This window comes from Thamnophis elegans, chromosome 10 (genome assembly GCF_009769535.1).
Source record: "Thamnophis elegans isolate rThaEle1 chromosome 10, rThaEle1.pri, whole genome shotgun sequence".
Lineage (NCBI taxonomy): Eukaryota > Metazoa > Chordata > Lepidosauria > Squamata > Colubridae > Thamnophis > Thamnophis elegans.
The window spans coordinates 15,840,703-15,863,721 of record NC_045550.1 but is presented as its reverse complement, the minus strand read 5'-3'; the positions used below and the strand labels follow the sequence as shown (position 1 = coordinate 15,863,721).

Here is a 23,019-nt window from a genome sequence, read left to right as displayed (position 1 = left end):
ATTAGAATAAAAGAAAAATAATGACAATGCACCATGCTTTGCACCCAGATAGTGTTATTGATTGGTTGCATTTGCCAAGAGCTGTAAAAAATATCTACAAATTTTGGAGAAAGAAAAACATGACATAACTAACTACCTTAAGAAAAGGAAAGAACCCTTGCTAAAGGTTTTCAATCAAGGAAAGTATTTGAAAACTACAAAGTTGAAGGCTAAATATAAAAGAGAATAATTGAAAACCAATTTGTTAATTGAAAGAATAAGCTGATTTAAAAAATCCACATTTTTTGATTGATTAAGTTGATTAAGATCTGGAGTGTGAAGGAAAGAAACTGAAGGCTTATTTTAGAGCTTGAGAACAAATACGTGCGTGACTCCCCCCAACCCTGCTGCCCCACAAATGCACGCATGGCTTTCTTGGAGTTTGGGGAGGGTGAAAATGGCCTCCCCCACCCTCCTGAGATCGGAAATGGCTCATTTCCCGACTTCCAGTGAGCCCAGTAGGTCCATTTTTCTCCCTCCCCATTCTCCAGAGGCCTTTTAGAGGCTGGAAATAGCTCATTTTCTGACTTCTGGGTTGGTTGTTGGGCAGTTTTTCTCCCTCCAGAGGCTTCATGAGGCTTCCCTGAAGCCTCCAGAGGGCAAAAAACAGTCCAACAGGCAAAACGGGAGTTCCCTGAGGCTGGAGGATGAAAAACAGCCCAATGCTGTTCAGGGAAGCCTCCGGAGGGTGAAAAACGCCTTGAGTGCCCTCAAAAATGGCTCCACGTGCCACATGTGGCACACGTGCCATAGGTTTGCCATTACGGGAATAGGGTTTCCTGCCTAGGCAGTGGGTTGGACTAGAAGACTCCAAGGTCCCTTCCAACTCTGTTATTCTATTCTATTCTATTCTAAATTTTGGCAACTAATTACATGAAGGTGAAGATTCTACTATAACAAACAACAGCAAGTATCCCTTGGTATTAAAAAGGATGAAACAATTGATGATTTGATCTGTGGCTACAAACAACACCATGGCTAAGTTGACAGTATTATTCATTGGAAAGTTTGTCAGAGATTTGGATTTATATGTAATAAAAACTACTGGGACCATCAAGTTGGGATGGTTTTTTGAAAACGGGTGAGTTAAGATCTTATGGGATTTTAATATCCAAAAGACAGGTATCTTGTTCTTAACATGCCTGATATAACAGTTATTGAAATGAAGAATGTCTGGTTCATTGATGTTGCTATTCCTAGTGATGCTAGGATTGAGATAAAGCAGTTGGGGAAAATGGTTGAATGCTTATGGAAAAAGAAATTGTTGTAATAACAATAGTAATTAGAGCCCTTGGAGCAATACTAAAAAATGTCCTCAATATCTGGAAATACTGAATTTGATAAACCTAATTTGGATAACCATCCTGAAAATCACTCTACTTGGAGCTGTCTATATTCTGATGTTGCCCTAATAATTCTTACTTCTTTTATTAGGACTTGAATTATTAAGTTTCTACCAGTGTTAGACTGGGAATCTAACTGCAGATTACCTGCATATAATAATTTATAAATAAATTTCTCATTGAAATCAAAAGAAAAAATTTAAAGGATGATATTACAAGTAGGCGGTTTTTATTTTAATAAAGGGAAATATTCTAGTTGTCATTTTAAACAGACAAAACAAAATCCTTATTTATTCAGCTTTCCATAATCAAAGATTATTTAATGAAATTAAAAATATTCATAACAAAGATATTCTTACTATGACATCAAATGAACCAATAATATATTTAATAATATATTTGAGAAATGTAAACCAGGTGTTCACTAATTTCAAAATAAGAGATATGACTTGCCAAACAAAGACCCATCCCTTTTTAAAATGCATCACTTTTATTATTTATTAAATTTATTTGCCACCCATCTTCTCCATAAGTTGGCTCCGGGCCAGTGGTGGGATACAACAGGCGTACCGGTGCCTGTTGGGAGCACCAGGTACCGTTCCAGTATGGTGCTTCGGATGGTCCACCTGCCTACCTGCGCTCCTTACCTGTATTTGAGCTGTTCATGGCTTCCACGCATGTGCACAGAGCGTACGGCGCCTGTGCAACGCTCCGCTGAGCAGCTGGAGCATCGCAGAGGTGTAGCGGTGCATCACAATGCATCATGGGCGGTAAGTACACATGTGCACACTGCGCACATGCTGCACATGTTCATGTGGTGGACGTACTGGTTGCAACGGGATCTGGAACCCACCACTGCTCTGGGCAGCTTTCAAAGAGTTAACACACCTTACAAAATCACATGCACAACAGAACAATGTTCAGTTTCCTGGACATGCTTGCTTTTTTGAACCCAATGACTGTTGCTGCAGATGTGAAATAAAAATCTTCATTTACTTTTCTTAACATAGTTTTATGGAAGCAAAGACATATTAATCATTTTTCAGTCTGTACTTTTTTATTCTGTAATAGTCTGAGCTCGAATGAATTCTTATAAAATGATTCAGTGCAGTATACAAAAATTATATCGGGCCAATTTTTTTACTATTATATTACTAAATTACTACATTTTTCATACTTATAACTATTGCTTTCCTATGAAATTGTTATATCTTGTTTTCATCGTAACATAATATGTATGTCATTTCTGAAAAGTAGTACTTCAACACTATTATTTTTCCATTTTAATTATTAATAGTCCTTGAATATTGCTAATTGCTGTAAAATATGTAGAAACTCCATTAGTTGTTTGTTTTGTGTTTGAAAATATAGAGAACTTGGCACTTTAATTCCAACCAGCCATAATTATAATTATTGCCCACAGAAGCTATACCAATTGCTGAATATGGCAGGAGCATAAAATGCAGCATAGAATGCCTTTTTCTTTCAAGTCTTGATGGTTGTCATTTGATTAAATATCTGTGAATTCTGTTTGATGTCTTGTCTTTATAATTCAGATGTGGTATGTGCTTTTATATAAATATAAAAGATTTCTGACTATATAAGCTTGCTGCAAGGATGTTAGAGCTTATATTGTTTGTTTAGATATTACGGTTTTAAACTGTTCTTAATTTCTGCCATTTGTTCTCTTGACGGAAGAAATGTGTTAAGGTGGAAAAAAGGGGGAAATCCATTATATTTGAAGGAATTTGTTAATTTTGTTGTACTTCATTGCATGGCAGGTGGTAATAATGTCTATGCTAGCCCTGTCAAAATATGAAAATTAAAGTGACGATGGTTTTTAATGAAATCCATTTGACAAATATAATTAAGGTGTTTTAATATGAAGGCCTGTAATAAAGACTACCGGTGGACTCCCCGAGGTCTTGACTAATTGTGTAGATTGCTTTTAAGCTTTGAATAGTTTTATTGGATAATGAACTGTTAAGAAGTGTTAGATCTTTCTTAAGCTGAATTTAGTATGAAAAAGAATAGGAGAGACAGGCCTGAGGTGTGGCATTTTAAACATAATTAGAAGAGAGTTTTAAGTTATCATCTTTGATCTTACTGTCAGGTTTTGATTAGAGCTGTAAATGCTTTAATCAAGTGCAATGTAGTCATTACATTTCTAACTGTTTTAAAACTGTGAAATTACTGATATGCTGACATCAGTTTAACAGATTTTGAATATTTGAGAGAAGACTGTTGGTAAATTGGGGTTTATATTAATCTGTCAGACCAATGATTTTTGCATTTTATATTATGCATGCATAATTATAGTATTCTGATGAATTGTTTGGTTATTTTTTTAAAAAAGCAGAGATCTGAAAGAATGTTTCTTACATTTGATCTTATATTCAACTACATAACATTTTTAAGATAGATAGATAGATAGATGATAGATAGATAGATAGATAGATAGATAGACAGACAGACAGACAGACAGACAGACAGATTGATCTTAAACACATTATAAACTGTTTATGCAAAGGATAATGTGGAATTGTTTGTTATGGTGATCATTAATTACCTTTACCTGTAAGAGAAATAAACTTGCAAAACCACTGGCAGAATTGTCTCTGCCTATCTGGTCTGAACATCCAAAGAAAGCATGCTGACTTCACATATATACTGTTTTTCTTTAATTTTTCTTTAAAAATAGGATAAGCCAAGTACATTAACATATAGTGGAAATACACCAAGAGGAGGAGGAGTAGGAAAGAAGAAAGATGGGTAGAGAGGGAAGGGAGAGAGGGTGGGGGGGAAGGCGAAAAGGAAGGGGGGGAGCGGATCTGGAGAGAGGAGTGGTAGAGGGCGAGGGGAAGTAGGGTAGAGGGGGATGATGGAGGAAAGATAGAAAGTTGGAGGGTGGTGGAAGAAAGAGGTGTATGGAGAATGGAAGAGGTATATTGGGCTTTTATTTTCTGGGGCATTGTTGACAAGAGGAATTGATGCAATTATTGTTTAATACTGTATGGTGTATACATGTGAGTGTATGAAAATGAAGATGAAAATAAAATATACTACAAAGAAAGCATGCTGAGAGCATCTTATCCACTTAAGACATTAACTGGGTTTTGGGCCAAGATGCAGAGCTTTCCAGAATATCGGCCTTGCTCTGACATACATTTCTTCTGGGAGAAAATTCACTTCTTTCCATTCATTCATTCATTCATTCATTCATTCATTCATTCATTCATTCTATCTAACTATCTACCTATCTAGCCCTCTCCCCCTCCCTCCCTCCCTCCCTCCCTCCCTCTGTGTGTGTGTGTGTGTGTGTGTGTGTACCAGTGTAATTCTGGAATGTCTCAAGCAATTTCAACCAAACTTGGTACACAGATGATGTATTATCTAGAAAAAATACTGTGTGGGTAAGACACCCCTAACACCTCTCGGGTGTGTGTTCTATTAAGATACAGCCTGTTGTGCCTTAAAATGGCTTCTACTGTACTTCGCAGTGGAGTTGCAATGATAACGGCTTCACAGTACTCCACAAGGGGGCTTCCTCTGGTAAGGGGGAAAATCCAACATTAGAAATTAGGTTTGGTCCGGACATTTTCCCCTATAAATAAATATCTGGGCAATGCCGGGTTATCAGCTTGTATAGCTAATAAAACCATCCCATTCCAATCCACACTTGATGTTAAATAATAGTGAGTAATCATTATATTAATTGCTATATTTTATGTTTTGTATATTCACATATTATTCTTTGTACTTTTATTCTATTTCATTGTATACCTGTTTTGTTATGCAGAGTGTTATCTGAACTTGGATAGTTTACAAATATTGTAAATAAAATAAATTAATAAGCACTAGTGGAAAAAGATTTTCCACTAGAAAGAGAATGCTATCTTAAATCACGTTCTACATGCTTTCCAAAGCATGAAAATAAAATGAAATATTTGGAGTTACTGAATTCTGATTTCAGGAAGGTTTTGATCCAAGATACCCACATATGACATTATAGCAGCCATTAAGGTTTTTCAGTTTTTAAGAAAAAAGATGTAGGGACAGAATACACAGATTTGCTGATGATTGTCTAAGTTTTGCTGTATGTCAAAGAGGTCTTTTCTTTGCCAGAACTATTCAAAGGATTCAAATTCTTTTTATGGACAGAAGGAACTTTTGTCAATAAAACCATTGACTTTAAACTGTTTCTTTCATGATTTTTCTAAAATTTATATACTGTGCTATATTTAATAAAAATACTTCATTTTGTATTTGTGGCTGGTAGAGATTGACAGGTTGTTACTGATAGTTGTAAATGATAGCTGAGCTTGATTTGTAATTTCTTTTGTTATTTTGGTGCATCATTCACTTCCCATTGCAGGCATCATTGACAAAGCATGTCTATTATTTACACAACAGTAAATTGTATTATTTGCTAAATATGTCCTGTAAAATCATAGTTGTTTTTTATTCAGAAATAATTTCCAATAACTCTATAATTAAGATTACTATATAATAAATTAATACATGAAATTGCTGCTGAAGTCATTAAATTGTACAAAAGGCTATCTATTCTGTTCAAATCTGAGCAAGTGACGATATCAATAATTTTTAAAATGATTTAAATAATAGTCTTGATTAATATGCCTTTTACATTACCCTATTCTACATGCATTTCTGAAATAAATTAACTTTTTATTGGATTATTTTTCAAGCATATTACCTCTTTTTGATATGAAACTATTATTATGTTTTCATGCAATTTTAAGGCTTGTAAATAATGTTCAACTTTGTGTTTTTCTTAGTTTATGGTTCTTTTATTAGACTTTTAAAACTTGTAGCCACAGCAGTTTGCATTTTGCTTTTCTTTTTTTTAAAAAAAAAATTAAAACTCTGTGTTTCCAACTTTACAATACACTTTTTTTCCCTAAAGAAAATATTGGTTAATTTTAATTATCATTTTTCTCAAGCCAACAGAAATATGTTATTTTTCTGGCTCTGCGGTGTTTGTAATTTATACCCATTAAATTGATGTTTTATCATCTATTACCAATTTCTGGGATTTTGTTTGTACTTATTGACTGTAACAAGTATTTGTAAGGGAGAAAAATGGTCTCAGTCACTTCTACTGTATCTAAAAAGAAGAACAGGATTTACAAATGATAAATGGGGAAGTTGACTAGCTAACTAATAAAGATTTGTCTTAATCAAGTATGATTTGTCAGAACAGGAGCGTGTTGAGGTCAGGGCACATGCAATGAATAATACAGCATTCACAGGAGAGGAGGACCAGGCAAAAGGCCTCATAAATATGCTGTGATTACCCAGTGCTAATTCTTATTCAAAGAATGAATGGCATTAAAGCCAACTCCTAGGCTTCTCAGCAGTTAATCTGTTTTCTTTGCTTTTAGGTCTTCTGGCCATAACAAAACTTATTTTCTATAAGCATTTTTCTGAAGTATTCCTTGACTATGCATTCATATGTGACTGCAGACTTGAACATTAATAGCAGTAAATGTTGTCACTTCTTTTCTTTTTTTCTTTTTGCTAAAGTATGCTTATGTGACTAGGTTCTCTTCACTGTCTTGGAAGAACGAGGAATAAAAGGACAAGAAGTATACATCACATTATATTAAAGATGAAAAAATGATTTTGTATTGATATGCTTCTATGTCCTATTTTCAGCAGCTTTATTTTATTGTGTGGAATCAATTAACGTTTGAAGTACAATTGTCTAATGGTACCTATATTGAGAACTTTAACACAGAGTTACAGTATATGCAGTTATACCTAAGCAAATCTATGCAAAGGACAAATTGTAAACCGAATAATTGATTTATTAGCAATAGCAATAGCAATAGCAGTGGACTTATATACCGCTTCATAGGCCTTTCAGGCCTCTCTAAGCGGTTTACAGAGAGTCAGCATATTGCCCCCAACAATCTGGGTCCTCATTTTACCCACCTCGGAAGGATGGAAGGCTGAGTCAACCCTGAGCCGGTGAGATTTGAACCGCTGAACTGCTGATCTAGCAGTAGCCTGCAGTGCTGCATTTAACCACTGCGCCACCTTGGCTCTTATTAATTTTTGTGACCATACAAAAATCTAATTGATGAGCGGTATTTTCATTTGGTATTGGCTTTTGATCCAGGGGTCAAAGGAAGAAAACTATGAAAGATAGTTTCATGATGTCTCACACATGTACAAAAGGAACAGAGCTTCTGTTATGATAACACAGTGCTGCTTTTGCCATTTTAATGAAAGCACTCTTTCCATCTATATATTTTCTCTCCACAACTAGAACCTTCCAAAGTTGGCTGGGTTGAGGGCAAGCGACAGGAGCAAGTCATCCAGTGAGCTTCCATTACGGAGCCTGGACTAGAACCTAGATTTTCTAGCTCATAGTCTAGAATCTTAATCACTGCACCACATTGACTGTCAATATCAATAATCATCTTCAATCTCACCTCATAATTACTGTATATATGTGTGCACACACATGCGTCCCTCAAATTACTTTTTCGCTCCTGGCGACTGCTGCTTTAATCCCTGCAATTTTCTGGGCAAGAATTAGTTTTCCATTGCCTGTTTCCTGGGATTGAATGAGGATGTCTAGCTCAAGCTCACCCAACTGGCCTTTGTGTGCAAGATGGACTAGAACTTACAGTTTCCTGGGGTTCTAGAATGGTGCCTTAACCACTACACCAACTCTCTCCCCGCTTCAATATTCCCTCAGAATGGCTGCAGATATTAGTTCATGATGATAATAATAGATAGATGGATTGACAGACAATCAATTTTGCTGTGTGTGGTGTCTGCCTGCTGCTTGTGCAGCCCAGTTCCTTTCTCCCCCTCAGCTGGACCGCTGATGTTGGAGAAGCTGCCATAGAACATAAAAACCATTTTTAAAAATATTTTGGGATAATTTATTCTGTTAAAGGTATATCAAACCATATTTATGAAATGTTACTTGTTCTACAGCTTTGTGAATTATATCTTGGAAACAACTTTCACTAAAAGGAAATGAACCTTTTGCCTTACTATCTACCACCATTCTAGTGTCTTCCTCACCATAGTGCTATTATTCCAAAGTAAAATTTAAGCTATTTTCTTAAAGGAGTACACAAAACTGAACATTGTTTTGTTCCATTTTCCAAGTGTAAAATGGATCTTTATATCCAAGCTTTTGTATTAAATCTATATAATTTATAGGAATGTTAATTTGAATTTATTTTTACATGGTTTTATTTAGTGACATGTTCATCCATAACAATTAAAATAAAATAAACTATCAAATTGACAGCTCTCTATTTTGATTATTGGTAATGCTAATTGTTGACTAGAAATTTATCAGTTATTAAACTTTTCATTTGATAAGTTGTCTTTAAAGAGACTGAGGGATCAAATTGTTTTCAGAAATTTACTGTAAAATCATATAACTTTTTTCTTTAGTTTTGTGCATTTTAAAGATGCTTTGTGTTACAACAAAATTCATAGATATTAAACTAGCTGTGTCTTATTCTAGGTTTCTGCAGCTGCTACTTCTAGTTGTGTCCGCAGTATCTGCATACCCAACTACTTGCTTCGTAATTTCTCCATGATTTGTCACTTCAAAAACAAGTGTTCCTTGTTTAGCCCAGCACATTCAAAGCACCTCTTTCAAAGTTCTTTCACAATGCTTATATTGAACCACCTTTTGCTTCTAGATATACTGTATGCAGCTAAAAGTAGAGAGTCGAAAGACGTATGAATGACTGGTCTCTGTGGATAACTTACCTCTTTAGTTATGTCAACCCATGATTACACACAATGGGAATGATTAGTATTGTTTAAACTTACGAAGTTACTATAAATATCTACTATCTTTGATAGATTGTTTTTATTATCTTACCACACTGAAACAGTGACCTTTGCTCTACTCATGCTAAGTGGACATCTAAGCAAGCAGCAATAATCTCTAACTTTGTTAGAAGGAAGCTACCACATCTCTTTACTTAGTTATAGTGGATGACAGCTTTAGTTATTATTAATTACCTCCCCAACTTGTTACAATTAAGCATGATCCAAGAACATATGTTTGATTCAGTCATGAATGGCATGAAGCTTGGAATACTCTAAATTGTCACTCTAAAGCAGGGCTGTCAAACTCCCAGATGTATCACTTATGTTATCATTGAACTGAGAAGGAACTAATAATACATTACATTAAAGCTAACAGTCTTACTTTAGTGCTCTAAGTGTTCAAGACAGAGCATATGGAACTTAGATAGGCAGTCCATTGAGCAGGTCAGGATTTTTAGATATCTAGAAATAGTTTTCAAGTCTGAGGAAGCAGAAATACTCACCTGGACTATGTATCCTTCAATGCACATAGATGTGCATGTGCATCAGCTATACCAACTTATTATTTTTACAGAGGAGCACAGTTTATCCCTGCTGCAATTAAGTTGTTTAAAGCTAAAGGACAATTGCTATATGGGACTCGGGTAGGACCATATAACAGTATGATCAATTTAGGAAGAATTCAAACAAAATTTCTAAGTAATTTCCAGATTTTCCACTGTGTTCCAAAGCAATACTTCAACAAGAAGCAGGAGTCCGTAAACTTAAATCTAATCTTTTTTTACTGGTTGAAACAAGATTATAGGGCTGATCTATCTAATATTGGCAGACAACTACAAATCTTACTAGGAAACAGCAATCCAAAAGATACCAGGCCTCTATGATTGTCTAATAATGTCATCTTAACCTTACAGTAGGGGATGTGGTGGCTCAGTGTCTAAGACGCTGAGCTTGTTGATCAGAAAGGTCGGCAGTTCGGCAGTTCGAATCCCTAGTGCTACATAATGTAGTGAGCTCCCATTACTTGTCTCAGCTTCTGCCAAACTAACAATTCAAAAGCACTTTTAAAAATGCAAGTAGTAAAAATTTAGTGGGAAGGAAGCAGTGCTCCATGCGCCTTTGGCGTTTAGTCATGGTGGCCACATGACCATGGAGATGTCTATGGTCCGTAGACACCTCCATGGTCATGTGGCCAGCATGACTAAATGCCAAAGGCACTGGCTCTTCAGCTTTGAAACAGAGATGAGCATCTCTCCCTCGAGTTGGGAACGACTAGCACATATGTGCGAGGGAAACCTTTACCTTACATTTAACCTTACAGTTAGATCAAACCAGATAAGTACTAAGGCAAAATATTTTAAATATACAGCTTGATTTAATCTCCCAACTGCTGTTGTGGGATGGAAATATAGGAAATTATATTAAGCCTAATATTGCCCTGTGTTTTAGGTGTCATAAAAAGCACAGCTCATGTTCATCTGTATTCTACGAGGACATTTGTTACCAGTTAATTACACCTACTTTATTTAAATTTCCGAGTGATCTGATAACTTTTTTATCATTTAAATTATCAAGATAAATTTATTATATCAATTCTCAGTTTTGCCATTGTTTATGCAATCTAGTTCACATATTTGATAACTACTAGTTTTTACATTTTAAAAATTTATATTTTAAAATTATTCTTATTTTTTGGGTTTCAGTTTATCAAATGTATTTAAATTTGTGTTATTTTATGCAGATGTTATAAAACTATTGCCTGTTTTTCAGTTATTTTCACTTGTTGGCTTTTTTTCTTTCTTTTTTTCCTTCATGCAGAACAAATTGGTCAAGACATATTAGAAAATCTCAGTCATGACAGAGAGAAGATCCAGCGTGCTCGAGACAGAGTAAGTTTAAATTAAAAAAACACAATCTGAGTGGAACTCAATATTTATAGATAATATTAATGAATGGGCCTCTTTAATGCTTTTTTTTAAAGATAGGCAGAGCTTCTGAAATGTTTTATCTCTGAATATTGTTCCAACATTGCTCATTGTTCAACATTATTTATCCATAAAAATTATTATTCACATTATTTCTAAATTGTTATCTGCCTGGCTCCAACTAGCTCAAATATCCTATTTGTCAAGCCACAGAGTTCCTACACTCATACTCAAGAAGTTGTCAACTTCAGATGCTTAGGATGAAAGTGTTCTAGCACTGTCAGTGTTCTCCATTAGAGAACAAAGATTGTAGTGCTTTTTATTTAATAATGAAGATTGTGAGTTGAAAATCTCATATTTAATTCTCAAATTTCAAGTAGATACTCTAGATAGTTATTAATTTCTTTTGTTGTATTGTTCTTACTTTTTATCGAAGTTTCTCAGTATCAAGTGGCCTATGAACTCTAGTAAATAAATAAAATTAAATATGTGAAGATTATGCACAGCAAGGATTAATTAATGTTAACAAAATTGAACTCAATATATCTGATCATGTTCAGTCTTAGAATATTCTTCTTCTACAGCTTAGAGAAACTGATGCGAACTTGGGAAAGAGTTCAAGAATCCTTACAGGAATGTTACGAAGGTAAGAGCAAGGTAGGGATCCTTTCTCTTTCTTTTTCTTCCTTTTTTCTTATTTAGATTTATAGATAAAATTCATATTTTTATCATAGTATTATATAATTTCAAATGACTTGAATTTTCAGATAAGGAACTAGCCTGATAACATAGGCAACTAAAATAAAGCATAAATAAAAGTATACAATAACACAGTAGAGGATTCTTGCACTTATCTTTCAGAATGGAAAATACAGCCTCTGGATTTCTCTTTTTTCATATAGTAGAGAAATATAAGGAGGCATGCAGATGACCTTCTAGAAACCCAGAAGCTATTAAGTCCAAACCAGGGGCAGAACCATGTGTTAAGGCATAGTGCCTGCAATGCAAGAAAAGATCTCTGTTGTATCACATTCTTATTACCAAAGTGTGAAACAATTTGAACTCTAATTAATTTTTCTTTGAACTCACTGCTTTGAGCTTCCTCTCCCAAATATGAAAAGTTCATAATAAAGTATAATTTCTACAAAATAAATTAAGCAAAAATTGTATCATGAATTTATAAGTACAAGATCTGTACCAGTGGTGTCCTTGAACTGCAAAGTGGGGTGGTGAGGAAGTGATTTTAGTATACAATCTCTTCTTTGCTTGATATCTCCTTCCATCTACTACTTCTGGTAAAATTGAGAGTTTAGAGAGAAAGCAATTTCAAGATTCTCAACTGTTTTCATTTCTACAAATTGTAAGCAAAGCGATCATACCAGCAAAGGGAAATCATTAGTTATTATATTAAACATTATAATATTGTTATATTATTATAATATTATGTTGTTTAAGGTATCTACCTATCCTTAACTTTCTAAAGAGAAAACAGGATTGTTTTTCCTCTTCTCTGTACAATCAGATTACAAAGGCTAACATAACTGCACTTTGCATCTTATTCACAAACTTCTCACACAATTTAGTCTCTGAACTGTAGCATACCAAATTCTCTGATTAAGAGTAATATGTAAATGGCACAAGCTAAATTCAATATCCATGGAGAAAGGAAGTGGCAATTGAGGGAGATGGTTCAGCGCCTGTAGACAATCAATATAATAATAATAATAATAAATCCTTGGGCAAGCTTATAGCCTCCCCAGGAAAGGGCTGGGATATGAGCTGTAACGAATATTCTGCATATGTCTCCATTTTGTCAAATCTCATTAAAGGGGCTTCTTGCTTTATGTCAGTTGAGCTGTCCAAAAATCATTCATCATTTTTAGTGTAAAAAAAAAGTCATACAGTTGTTTAAATAATATCATATTAATGTTAAAGTTCAGCTGTCATTTAAGAATATGGCTTAATCAGACATAGCATTTAAGAAAAATAGTTTTTTCAGGCTTTACTTCGCTTTCAGGTTGGCAGATTCAAATAAGGATTTATGGGTTTTTAAACCAATGTATTTTTCCATGTTTCTGCTTGATGAACCTCAGCTTTTCTTTCAGGTGACTGGAGTTCAGGAGTCCGTTATTTTCAGCAAAATAAAATAGATTTTTCATATAGCGTTTGAATACATTTGCAAGTCATCTAGTGAGTGAAAAAGAAAAACTAACTATAACCTCTGACACTGTATGTTTGGCAGTCTGTCTAGGACTCCTAGTTTATAAGTGTTCCATAAGCCAAATGAAAATTGTAAAATATTCATGGGTTCCCGTTCTCAGACAAATGCATTATGGTCAAATGTTTAAAAAGCTTTGTTGAGTCATATATATATATATATATATATATATATATATATATATATATATATATATATATATTTGAGAAAGGCATTTAACTTCTTTCGTTGCAAAAGTAACTCCTATGTAGATGGTTTTACTTATCAGAATAGACAGGAAGATTTTACTTTTAATTTTATAAGTGAATGCATTGGTAAAAGTGATAGCAAGTTTTTGTCATTGTGCTTACATGATGGATACTATGAGCTGGTAATCATAGTATGCTAGGACAATTGTTTGGAAAAAGTGTACTCATGAAAAACAATTTAAATTTGCTTTATTAACAAATTTTGAATTGTAGGATTGTGGGGAGGGGAAGAAGGAAGGCTCTGAACAATATTTATCCTAACATTCCTGGAATATAGCAATTATCATAGAATGGCAGTCAGTTTGCCTTTTCTTGATATAACCTTACTAGATGCCTTGTAGATATGCATTCAATTGCTCAACTGAAAACTGGAGAGTTTTATTTTATTTTGTTGAAACAGTTTGTTAAGCTGAAGTGAGAAAACCCTGCTGCATCTTGACTCCATTAATTCATTTGCCGCTATATATTTGCAATGTTGGTTTGATTCTATAATATTCTATGGTGAGTTTCTTATCTACCATAATTATGAATAGATTCATCACCTGATCATTTAAAAATATTACTATGGCATCTGAAAGACCAAGGGATGCATTCTTCCATACTCTTGGAATATTTTCTTGACTCACTCCTTCTCATTAGTGACACACATATAGTTCTGGGAAAAGCGTATATGAATAGAACTGTTGTTAGAAACAGAGGAGGAATGATGAAGGAAGAAATAAGGGATAGAATTATTTCTAAATAGTGACTGAACAAACAGTAGTTAAATGTGATATAGGTAACTCTTTTTTGAATAGCAAGAAATATTAAGAGTGTTTAAACCATGAGAAATTGTATTAAATTTTCTAGTGCACTCTAGCCCATCAATTTCACAGTGATAATATCCTGTAATGTGTGTATGTGCATGTGCATACTCCTGGTGGCTCTTTGTACGTGTTCCTGCAGTTTTCTTGGCAAATTTTTAGAAGTGGTTTGCCATTGCCTTCTTCCTAGTACTAGAGAAAGTGACTAGCCCAAGGTCACCTGTTGAGTTCCAGGATGTTGCCCCTGGGGACGTGGACAAGGCCATGAGAGCTGTGAGTGCCTCCACATGTGTGCTGGACCCGTGCCCCTCCTGGCTGGTTGCTAACAGCAGGGAGGTGACACGGGGCTGGATCCAGGCGGTTGTTACCGCCTCCCTTCAGGAGGGGGTCTTTCCCCCCGCACTTAAAGCGGTGGTGGTGAGACCCCTCCTGAAGAAACCATCTTTGGATCCAGCCGTTCTTAACAATTATCGTCCAGTCTCCAACCTCCCCTTTGTGGGGAAGGTTGTTGAGAAGGTGGTGGCCTTTCAGCTCCAGCGGTCCTTGGAGGAAGCTAGCTATCTTGACCCATTCCAGTCCGGCTTCAGGCCTGGTTACAGCACAGAAACCGCTTTGGTCGCATTGACCGATGACCTCTGGAGAGCTAGGGATAGAGGCTACGCCTCCATCCTAGTTCTCCTTGACCTCTCGGCGGCTTTCGATACCATCGACCATGGTATCCTTCTGCGACGACTGCGGGAGGTGGGGGTGGGAGGCACTGTCTTGCAGTGGTTCTCCTCTTACCTCTCGGACAGGTCGCAGTCGGTGTTAGTTGGGGGGCAGAGATCGACCCCTAGGCCCCTAACATATGGGGTGCCGCAGGGTTCGGTCCTGTCCCCCCTGCTTTTCAACATCTACATGAAACCGCTGGGCGAGATCATTCGGCGGCACGGGATAAAATACCATCAGTATGCGGATGATACCCAGTTGTATCTGTCCGCCCCGTGCCAACTCAATGAAGCGGTGGACATGATGAACCAGGGACTTGAAGCTGTTAGGGACTGGATGAGGGCTAACAAACTTGTGCTCAACCCAGATAAGACCGAGTGGCTGTTGTGTTTCCCTCCCACCAATTCGGCAAATATTCCATCTCTCAGGCTGGGGGGTCAAACTCTACACCCCTCAGATAGGGTCCGCAACTTGGGAGTCCTCCTGGATCCACAGCTGACCTTCGAACACCATTTATCAGCTGTGACCAGGGGGGCATTTGCCCAGGTTCGCCTGGTGCACCAGTTGCGCCCCTACCTGAACCGGGAGGCTCTCACAACAGTCACTCGTGCCCTTGTGACCTCTAGGCTGGAGTACTGCAATGTGCTCTACATGGGGCTGCCCTTGAAGAGTATTCGGCGACTTCAGCTAGTCCAGAATGCGGCCGCGCGAGCGATTGTGGGTGCACCTCGTTTCACCCACATAACACCTATCCTCCGCGAGCTGCACTGGCTACCTGTCGATCTCCGGGTACGCTTCAAGGTGCTACTTGTCACCCATAAAGCCCTTCATGGTAGTGGATCTGGGTACTTGAGAGACCGCCTACTGCCGATTACCTCCACGCGACCTATTAGATCTCACCGATTAGGCCTCGTCCAAGTTCCATCTGCCGGTCAATGCCGACTGGCAACCACGCGGAGGAGAGCCTTCTCGGTGGCAGCTCCGACCCTATGGAACGATCTCCCCGTGGAGATTCGTACCCTCACCACCCTCCAGACCTTCCGCACAGCCCTCAAAACCTGGCTATCCCATCAGGCCTGGGACTAAGATTGTAACCCGCCCGAATGGTATGAATGTTGTGTTTTTTAAATTTGTATTGTTCTATATGTCTAAAGTTTGTTTTCCCCCCTCCCCTCTTGAGTTGTGAGCCGCCCTGAGTCCCCCCAGGGAAAAGGGCGGCATATAAATTTAATAAAATACTCAAATACTCAAATACACCTGGCTGAATTTGAGGCTAAAACAGGAGTAGCATTCATGGTTTCCCAGTTTTGAGCCTGATGCCTTAACCACTATAGCAACTGACTCTAGGGATTTGCAAGATAAGCACATTTACCAAACTTACAATTTTTCAAAATGTAACTGGTACAAAATATAAGGCTCACCAACATTACAAATGCTTTCTGCTATCAATAGAATTCTGCCTAATCACATACCAAAAAACTTATTTCTTCACCCTGGTCTTCATATCCAGTTATAAAAGGCTAACATAACATTTTAATATTTTGTTAAATTTGTCTCCATTCAGCAGTCATAAAAAACAAAAGAACTTAATATTTTCAATTATCTTCTAAACAATAGATAAAGAATGAGAACTATTAATGCAGGGGTTTAAAACTTGCATTGTCACGTTATCACATGACATATCATGACTTTTGTCCCCTTCGCTAAACTAGGGGTAGGCGTGGCCAGTGCGTAACGCATCTGGTCCACAGGCCGCAAGTTTGACACCCCTGTACTAATGTATGCAAAAAGAAACCTTATTTCATTCAAACGGTCCAGTTTGTTAGCAATTATATAGACCCCCCCCCTTTACTGTCTAGGCTTTCAGCAACATTGTTTTCCTCTAGAATTTTTAGGGTGCTAATTTTTAGTAGTTTCAAAATTTTATGGTAGACCTGGAAAAGGGGAACTTTAGAGGAAAAGATGCCAAAGATAAAATATATCCTCAAAATTAAAGCTCCTTGGAGGAGGAGCCAATGTCGCAACAAAGGTTGTGTGGTCTCAATGTTCTGAGACCACAGCCAACACTTTTGCCACTGGGTGGTCCAAACGGACCTAAAGCGTCCTGAAGAGATGGTGAACAGGAAGAATACGTATTGCTGATCTCGGGGATATCGCAAAATCCCTGAAAGAAGCAAGAGAAGTTCTTCAAGCCGGCAACAAAAAATCCAGTCAAGGCTGACAAAGTCAGGACGGCTCCAAAACAGAAAGAGAAAGTGTTTCCAGCTGGTGAGGAATTTTTATTGTTTTAAAAAAGAGACTGCCTATAAAAACTTAAAAATCAATTTAAATTGAAGAATAGAAGAACCAGCGGCGGAATTAAATTTGTAATGGTTTTGGACAGTGGTTATCTTACTTTTTAAATGCTATTTTCATGGATCGAATCTATGCAAACCTTTTGAAATGGATGGATTAAGTTTTCTTCTTCTACTCTTTGTGATGCTCTGTAATCTATACACTAAAGTTTTTCTCTTTTATTGCTGTGGGTATTTTTCTAATTCATTTAAAGATTGGACCTCTTTTTCTAACTTGAAATACAAAAAAGATACAAAAAGAAACTCTTTAACAGTGTTTCAGCTCGGAGGCTGGGAGGTTTTGTTGATCAGAGCTTTGTATATTCAAAACAGACGGGGTTTTTTTCACGAATTGTTTTGACTTGGCACCACAAGGTTTTACTGTTTGGCTACATAGTGATAAGAAGGGAAACACACAGATGTCCCTTTGAAGTATATTTTCAATCAGAGAAAAGTGAAAACAATGTTCTTTGTGAATCTATGCTTTAATTTTATTAACCTTCCAAGCTAGAGCAGCTATGTTTGTTAGAATGGCACAACGTCAAGAGAAAATAAAGGTCTTAACTTTGCAAAATATATTTTCAGAACTACAGAAATTATCAAATATAGTAGAGAAAAAACTGGAATATCTAGAGCACATAACAAGAAAATATGATGAAAAAATTGAGGATGTTCATCAAATGCAAAATGGTGTGATTGAAACTCAAAAAACTGAAGTGGAAAATGAATATAAAGAGATTAAACCTGCTGATATCTATGGTAATTGGTTTGTTTCTGAAAATGGAAAGAATGGAATACTGAAAGAGGAATTAAAGGGAGAGGAAATCTATTCCAAAGGTATAGAAGAAGATAAAATTAAAGAATCCATGGAATTAAAGAAATAAATTCTATTAGCAAAAACATTGATAACACTGCTGACAATCAAAGACAAGCTGAATAAGGAAACAGAAAGAGGGCATCAAGATTATATGAGAGATCTTATAAACAAGGAGCTGCTAAGAGAAGTCCATACAAAGCTGATCAAGAAGATCATTAGAGGATTGGTATCACAAATGGCAGAAGATATGAGATTGTTTTGTTATTGGAAAGATACAGGTTGATAAATGGAAGAATATAACTTAAAACTAGTTAAACTTAGTGAAGTTTAGTGATAATAGATATAATTAAATAAATATTGAAAATGATAATGTATACAATGTGTAGTGTTATGAGAAGTAATAATTGGATATGAATATTGAGTGGTACCCATGAAAGGAAGATTAGAAATCCTTTTGGATTATATACAAAGGTTAATAAAAAAGAACTAAGTTAGATACAGTTAACTTTTGATTATTAGGGGGAAATGTTATGATATAGGATATAGTCAAATAAAGGAGAGATAATGATGACAACCTATATATATGTATGGATACAACATAACGAAACTAGATGAAAATTGCAAAAAGTGATTTGGAAAGGAGGATTAGAAAACTTTGCTATTAAATATTATGGATGTTTAGCTAGAATAGGACATAAGGACTAAGTGTTAAGTGGAGGATTTTAGAAATATTAAATGAAATGCCAGTATGTGGTTATGTATTAAATCTTGGTATATTTTATGATGAAGGCTGTTTAAACAATTATAGTTAAATAAAAATGGAGGTATGATAAGGGTAACATGTATAAATATCTGAGTTAAAATACTTGAGTTAATGTGAATTATGCTTGATGACTGTGGAAGAGATGCACGAAAGCCTTTTGTAACCAACTGATACACTTTCTACTGTATGTAAAGAAGGAAGATTTTATGTGTTGTGTTTGTTTTGAAAATTAAAAATAAAAAAAAACGTTAAAGCTCCTTGAACATTGTTACTATAATTTGGAGGATACAAACATTACTTTATGATCATAACACATTTTATTTAAAAAATGATAAAGAAAACATTTTCTAGACATAAGTGTAAATACAGATCTTTAGGGAGAAGTTTTTTCATTAGTGATTCTATCCAGAATGTAAGTAAAACTTTGAGCAAGTTCAAATGATATATTTGTCCTTAAGGATAAGGAAATTGATCAAATGAATTTAGGAAGAAATTATTTTAAATGCATAATTGAACTGAGTTCTATGTTTTTATTTTAGTTGTACCATAATATCTTCTACATTGAACATGTAATTATGTAGGTACATATTTTTTCAGTTTAAGAAAATCATGTTATTTCATAGGCTTCATATTAGAAATAATTTCATTGTTAATGTAAAGAGCAGACATTTTTCTTTTAAGGTGGTGTAGAACTATTTTATTTACTTTGTGATCAAGAACACAGGAGTGAGACCATGTTTATATCAATAAGGATTTATGGCTGACATTGGGACAATAATAAGAGTGTCTCTGTGTATTTATTTCCCAAAAATACTTGTTTGAGTCAGCAATTACATTTTAAGCACATTTAAAAACAACTTTTTGATGCTAAAAATACTTAAAGTCAAATGAAACAGCCTCCATTCTCTTCAGCAGGGGTTTTCAGTTTCTTGAATTCTTGTGCCAAAGGAGGTTCAGCTAATCCTTCTATCTGATATTCTGCCGACATACAAAAGCATTTGTATTTAGATGGAATGTTGGATGTTGTACTTACTTCTAAAGAAGCTAATTGACATAAGCTCTTTTTAAAATTGTACTGAAGTTTTTAATTAAATAGTATTATATTTTTGGATAATATTTATTTAGTGGCCAAGTGAATGTTATTTTAAAGTTGATTTTATAGTAACTACATAAGGGGTCCTGTGGCCTTACTCTTCAGTCTTTCTACCCAGCTAGCATCTTAGACAAATTTTATGTGGTGACTAAAGAAAGAGACAAAAGGGCTTTTTTGCACAAATGATCTCTGTTCAAATGTTTCTTCATTAAATAATTAAGATTTTTTTTTAAAGGGAAAGCCTTAATAATTATGCTGACTGTATAGTACACTTATGCCAAAGTTTAGGACAGTACACTTGATTTATGTCTAAAGATTTATTTTTCTATGGACATATTATTATAGTCTAAGTACAGTACACATTTTCATCTGTAGTTTACAGTTGCTCTTTTAAATACAGTATGAACATGTACTTGGTTTCATTATTTTTCTTTTATATATCATCTGGAATTATTTATCTGTCAACATCAACTTTGACCATCTGTACAGCTGGAAATACTATTATCAAAATTATACTTTCCTCCTACAGCAAGGTCCCAGTGGATATGTCCCTGTACTATTGCCTTTAGACAACATGTACAAAGAATGTGATACATCACACTGGCTAAAATATAATGAAATCCTTGTCCTTGCCCTTTCATGGAAACAACCTAATATCATTAAGAAGTTGTAAGCCTTCAAATAGATTGTAGTCAGAAGCCTCATCATATCAAAACATATAGTACTATGCAAGTAAAAACTCATTTCTAAAGTAGACATCTATGTACTTTAGAAAAATATATATCTCAAGCGAGCAAAGATGTGTTACAAAAAGTTGCAACAAAAATAAGGAATTATTGCACAGCAGAAATGGTCTATAAATATTTACGTGCTGAACTCAGGCTTGACTAAGTAGCAAGAAGCTAAAGTACCAACTTCAGCTAATATCTATGATATATGTTTCCAATTTTTGCAGCATGTTTTCTGAAAACCTTGTTTTATAAAGAGGTTTTTAAACATTAAAAGAGGTTTCAGAATTGAAACACTTTCATGTTTTTTTATTGTCCCTATTAACGACTTATAGCACCCAAGGCTCCTCCTCCGTCTGCCACAGTAAGTCCATCCAGTGAAGACAATCTCCAAAAAAGGTTGCTTTCATTGGGCAAGTTTTATCGTCCCACAACCTCTCTTTCCTCCTCCATCTCTATAGTTGCTGAATCTAGCAAGGGAAGATTACATATTGATGAGACAGTGGGCACCTGCTAGGACAAAAGAAGCAAATAATTATCTAACTGGGGTTAGAGCTGGAAGTTTATTGTCTCACAGCTTGCAAAAGTAAATAGGAAGAGCTAGCTTGTCTAAGTAGTCTCTTTTCCAGGTGCTAATTGAAAGATGAAAGTCAGTCACAATACAGGCAGTCACAAGGACAAGGTATGTGGGATAGCAGTAGTAATTATTTGCAGGTCTGAATTTCATAGTAGAACTGAGGGTGAAATATGAAAATTTGTGAGCAAGCTAAGAAAGAAATGGAAGAGATAGCAGACATAAAAAAATCTGGAGACAAGGCAAGTCTTTTGGCAGCATACCTCATAAATAACAACTTAGCTCAAGTGGTAAGAAAACTGGGAAGCAGCATTTCAAAACATTCAAAAAGATTCCACCTTAATGAACCCACTATACATGGTGACAAATTCCTTTTACAGTTTTAAACAGTTCTGTTTTCCCCAGACTAGCATTAAAGATGCCTAACTGAATTTGTAGAAGAAATGTCCTATTAATCTGTGGTGGCAAAAATCAGAGAGCTGAGTAGTACTTTTTGTACATCGAGGAAGTGTGTTTATGCCTTTTAATAAAATTTATTCACCAGAAAAGGTTCTACCAGACTTTTTTGCCTAAGTGTGGGTATGTAGGTCTTGGTCCTTAATGTGGCCTAGCAATGGGCTTGACATGAAGTTCCCAGGCTTTTAATGCTAAGGTATTGTATTTCAACATGTCCTGGAAGTATGAACCAGTGAAGTTTGGGGTGGGGGTCACAATTTCCATGGTAACCCGTGGGCCTGTTCCAGATGATCCTAGTTGAACCCATAAGAGCAGTCACATGTATAGTCAGAACAGATGGCTTATGATTTGGGATGATCGAGGTTGTTATCATTCTTTGCCATAGAAGAATTGGATTTGGTCAAGATACAAATGGTCAGAACGCTAGACCTCTGAGGGGGCAAAAAACTCTTTTAAGCAGGTTGATGCTAGATACCTTATATAGCTGGAGAGTTTTTTTTTTATGGTGCTTAGATATATTTCCAGTGATCTGACAGGTAGTCTCAAAGATGCTTTTTCTCTCTCAAAATTCAACTGGACTGGAGTTTTTTTTTCCTTCCTTGAGGAGGAAGAAAAAATTGCTTCGCTTCTCATCCAAGAAGATCAATCAGTTATAATGTTGGGTGTGGAAGGTTAGGTACTGACAGTTGACATTGGATAGTGGAGAAGATGGGAGGGTAGGTTCTAATAAGATGGTGGGGGGCGGGTGGAAGAATTGTATTTCTTTGTGATTATCTAGTCAGCACTCTCTTTTAGAGCTGTTAAGGCCACTTGGAGAAAGAGCCGAGGTGGCACAGTGGTTAGGGTGCAGTACTGCAGGCCACTTCAGCTGACTGTTATCTGCAGTTCAGCGGTTCTAATCTCACCGGCTCAAGGTTGACTCAGCCTTCCATCCTTCCGAGGTGGGTGAAATGAGGACCCAGACTGTGGGGGCGATATGCTGACTCTGTAAACCGCTTAGAGAGGGCTGAAAGCCCTATGAAGCGGTATATAAGTCTAACTGCTATTGCTAATCTAAGAGAGAGAGGGTTACAAATGGAGCTTTGCACACTCACACACACTCAGGCAAGTGAAGCTGTGCATGCTTGAGTGCTCT

At 36.0% G+C, this 23,019-nt stretch overlaps 1 protein-coding gene across 3 annotated transcripts in view; it reads left to right on the top strand.

Annotated features, from left to right (window-relative positions):
- VTI1A (vesicle transport through interaction with t-SNAREs 1A) overlaps positions 1–23,019 on the top strand; it is a 242,007-nt gene that overhangs the window by 156,828 nt on the left and 62,160 nt on the right. For 2 of the 3 annotated variants that reach the window (XM_032225616.1, XM_032225617.1), the window contains 2 exons: positions 11,037–11,107; positions 11,728–11,800. In XM_032225616.1, the coding sequence (XP_032081507.1) occupies positions 11,037–11,107; positions 11,728–11,793 (137 nt within the window). In that variant the 3' untranslated portion in view covers positions 11,794–11,800. The remainder of the gene's footprint in view (positions 1–11,036; positions 11,108–11,727; positions 11,801–23,019) is intronic. The other variant, XM_032225615.1, reaches the window with a different exon arrangement.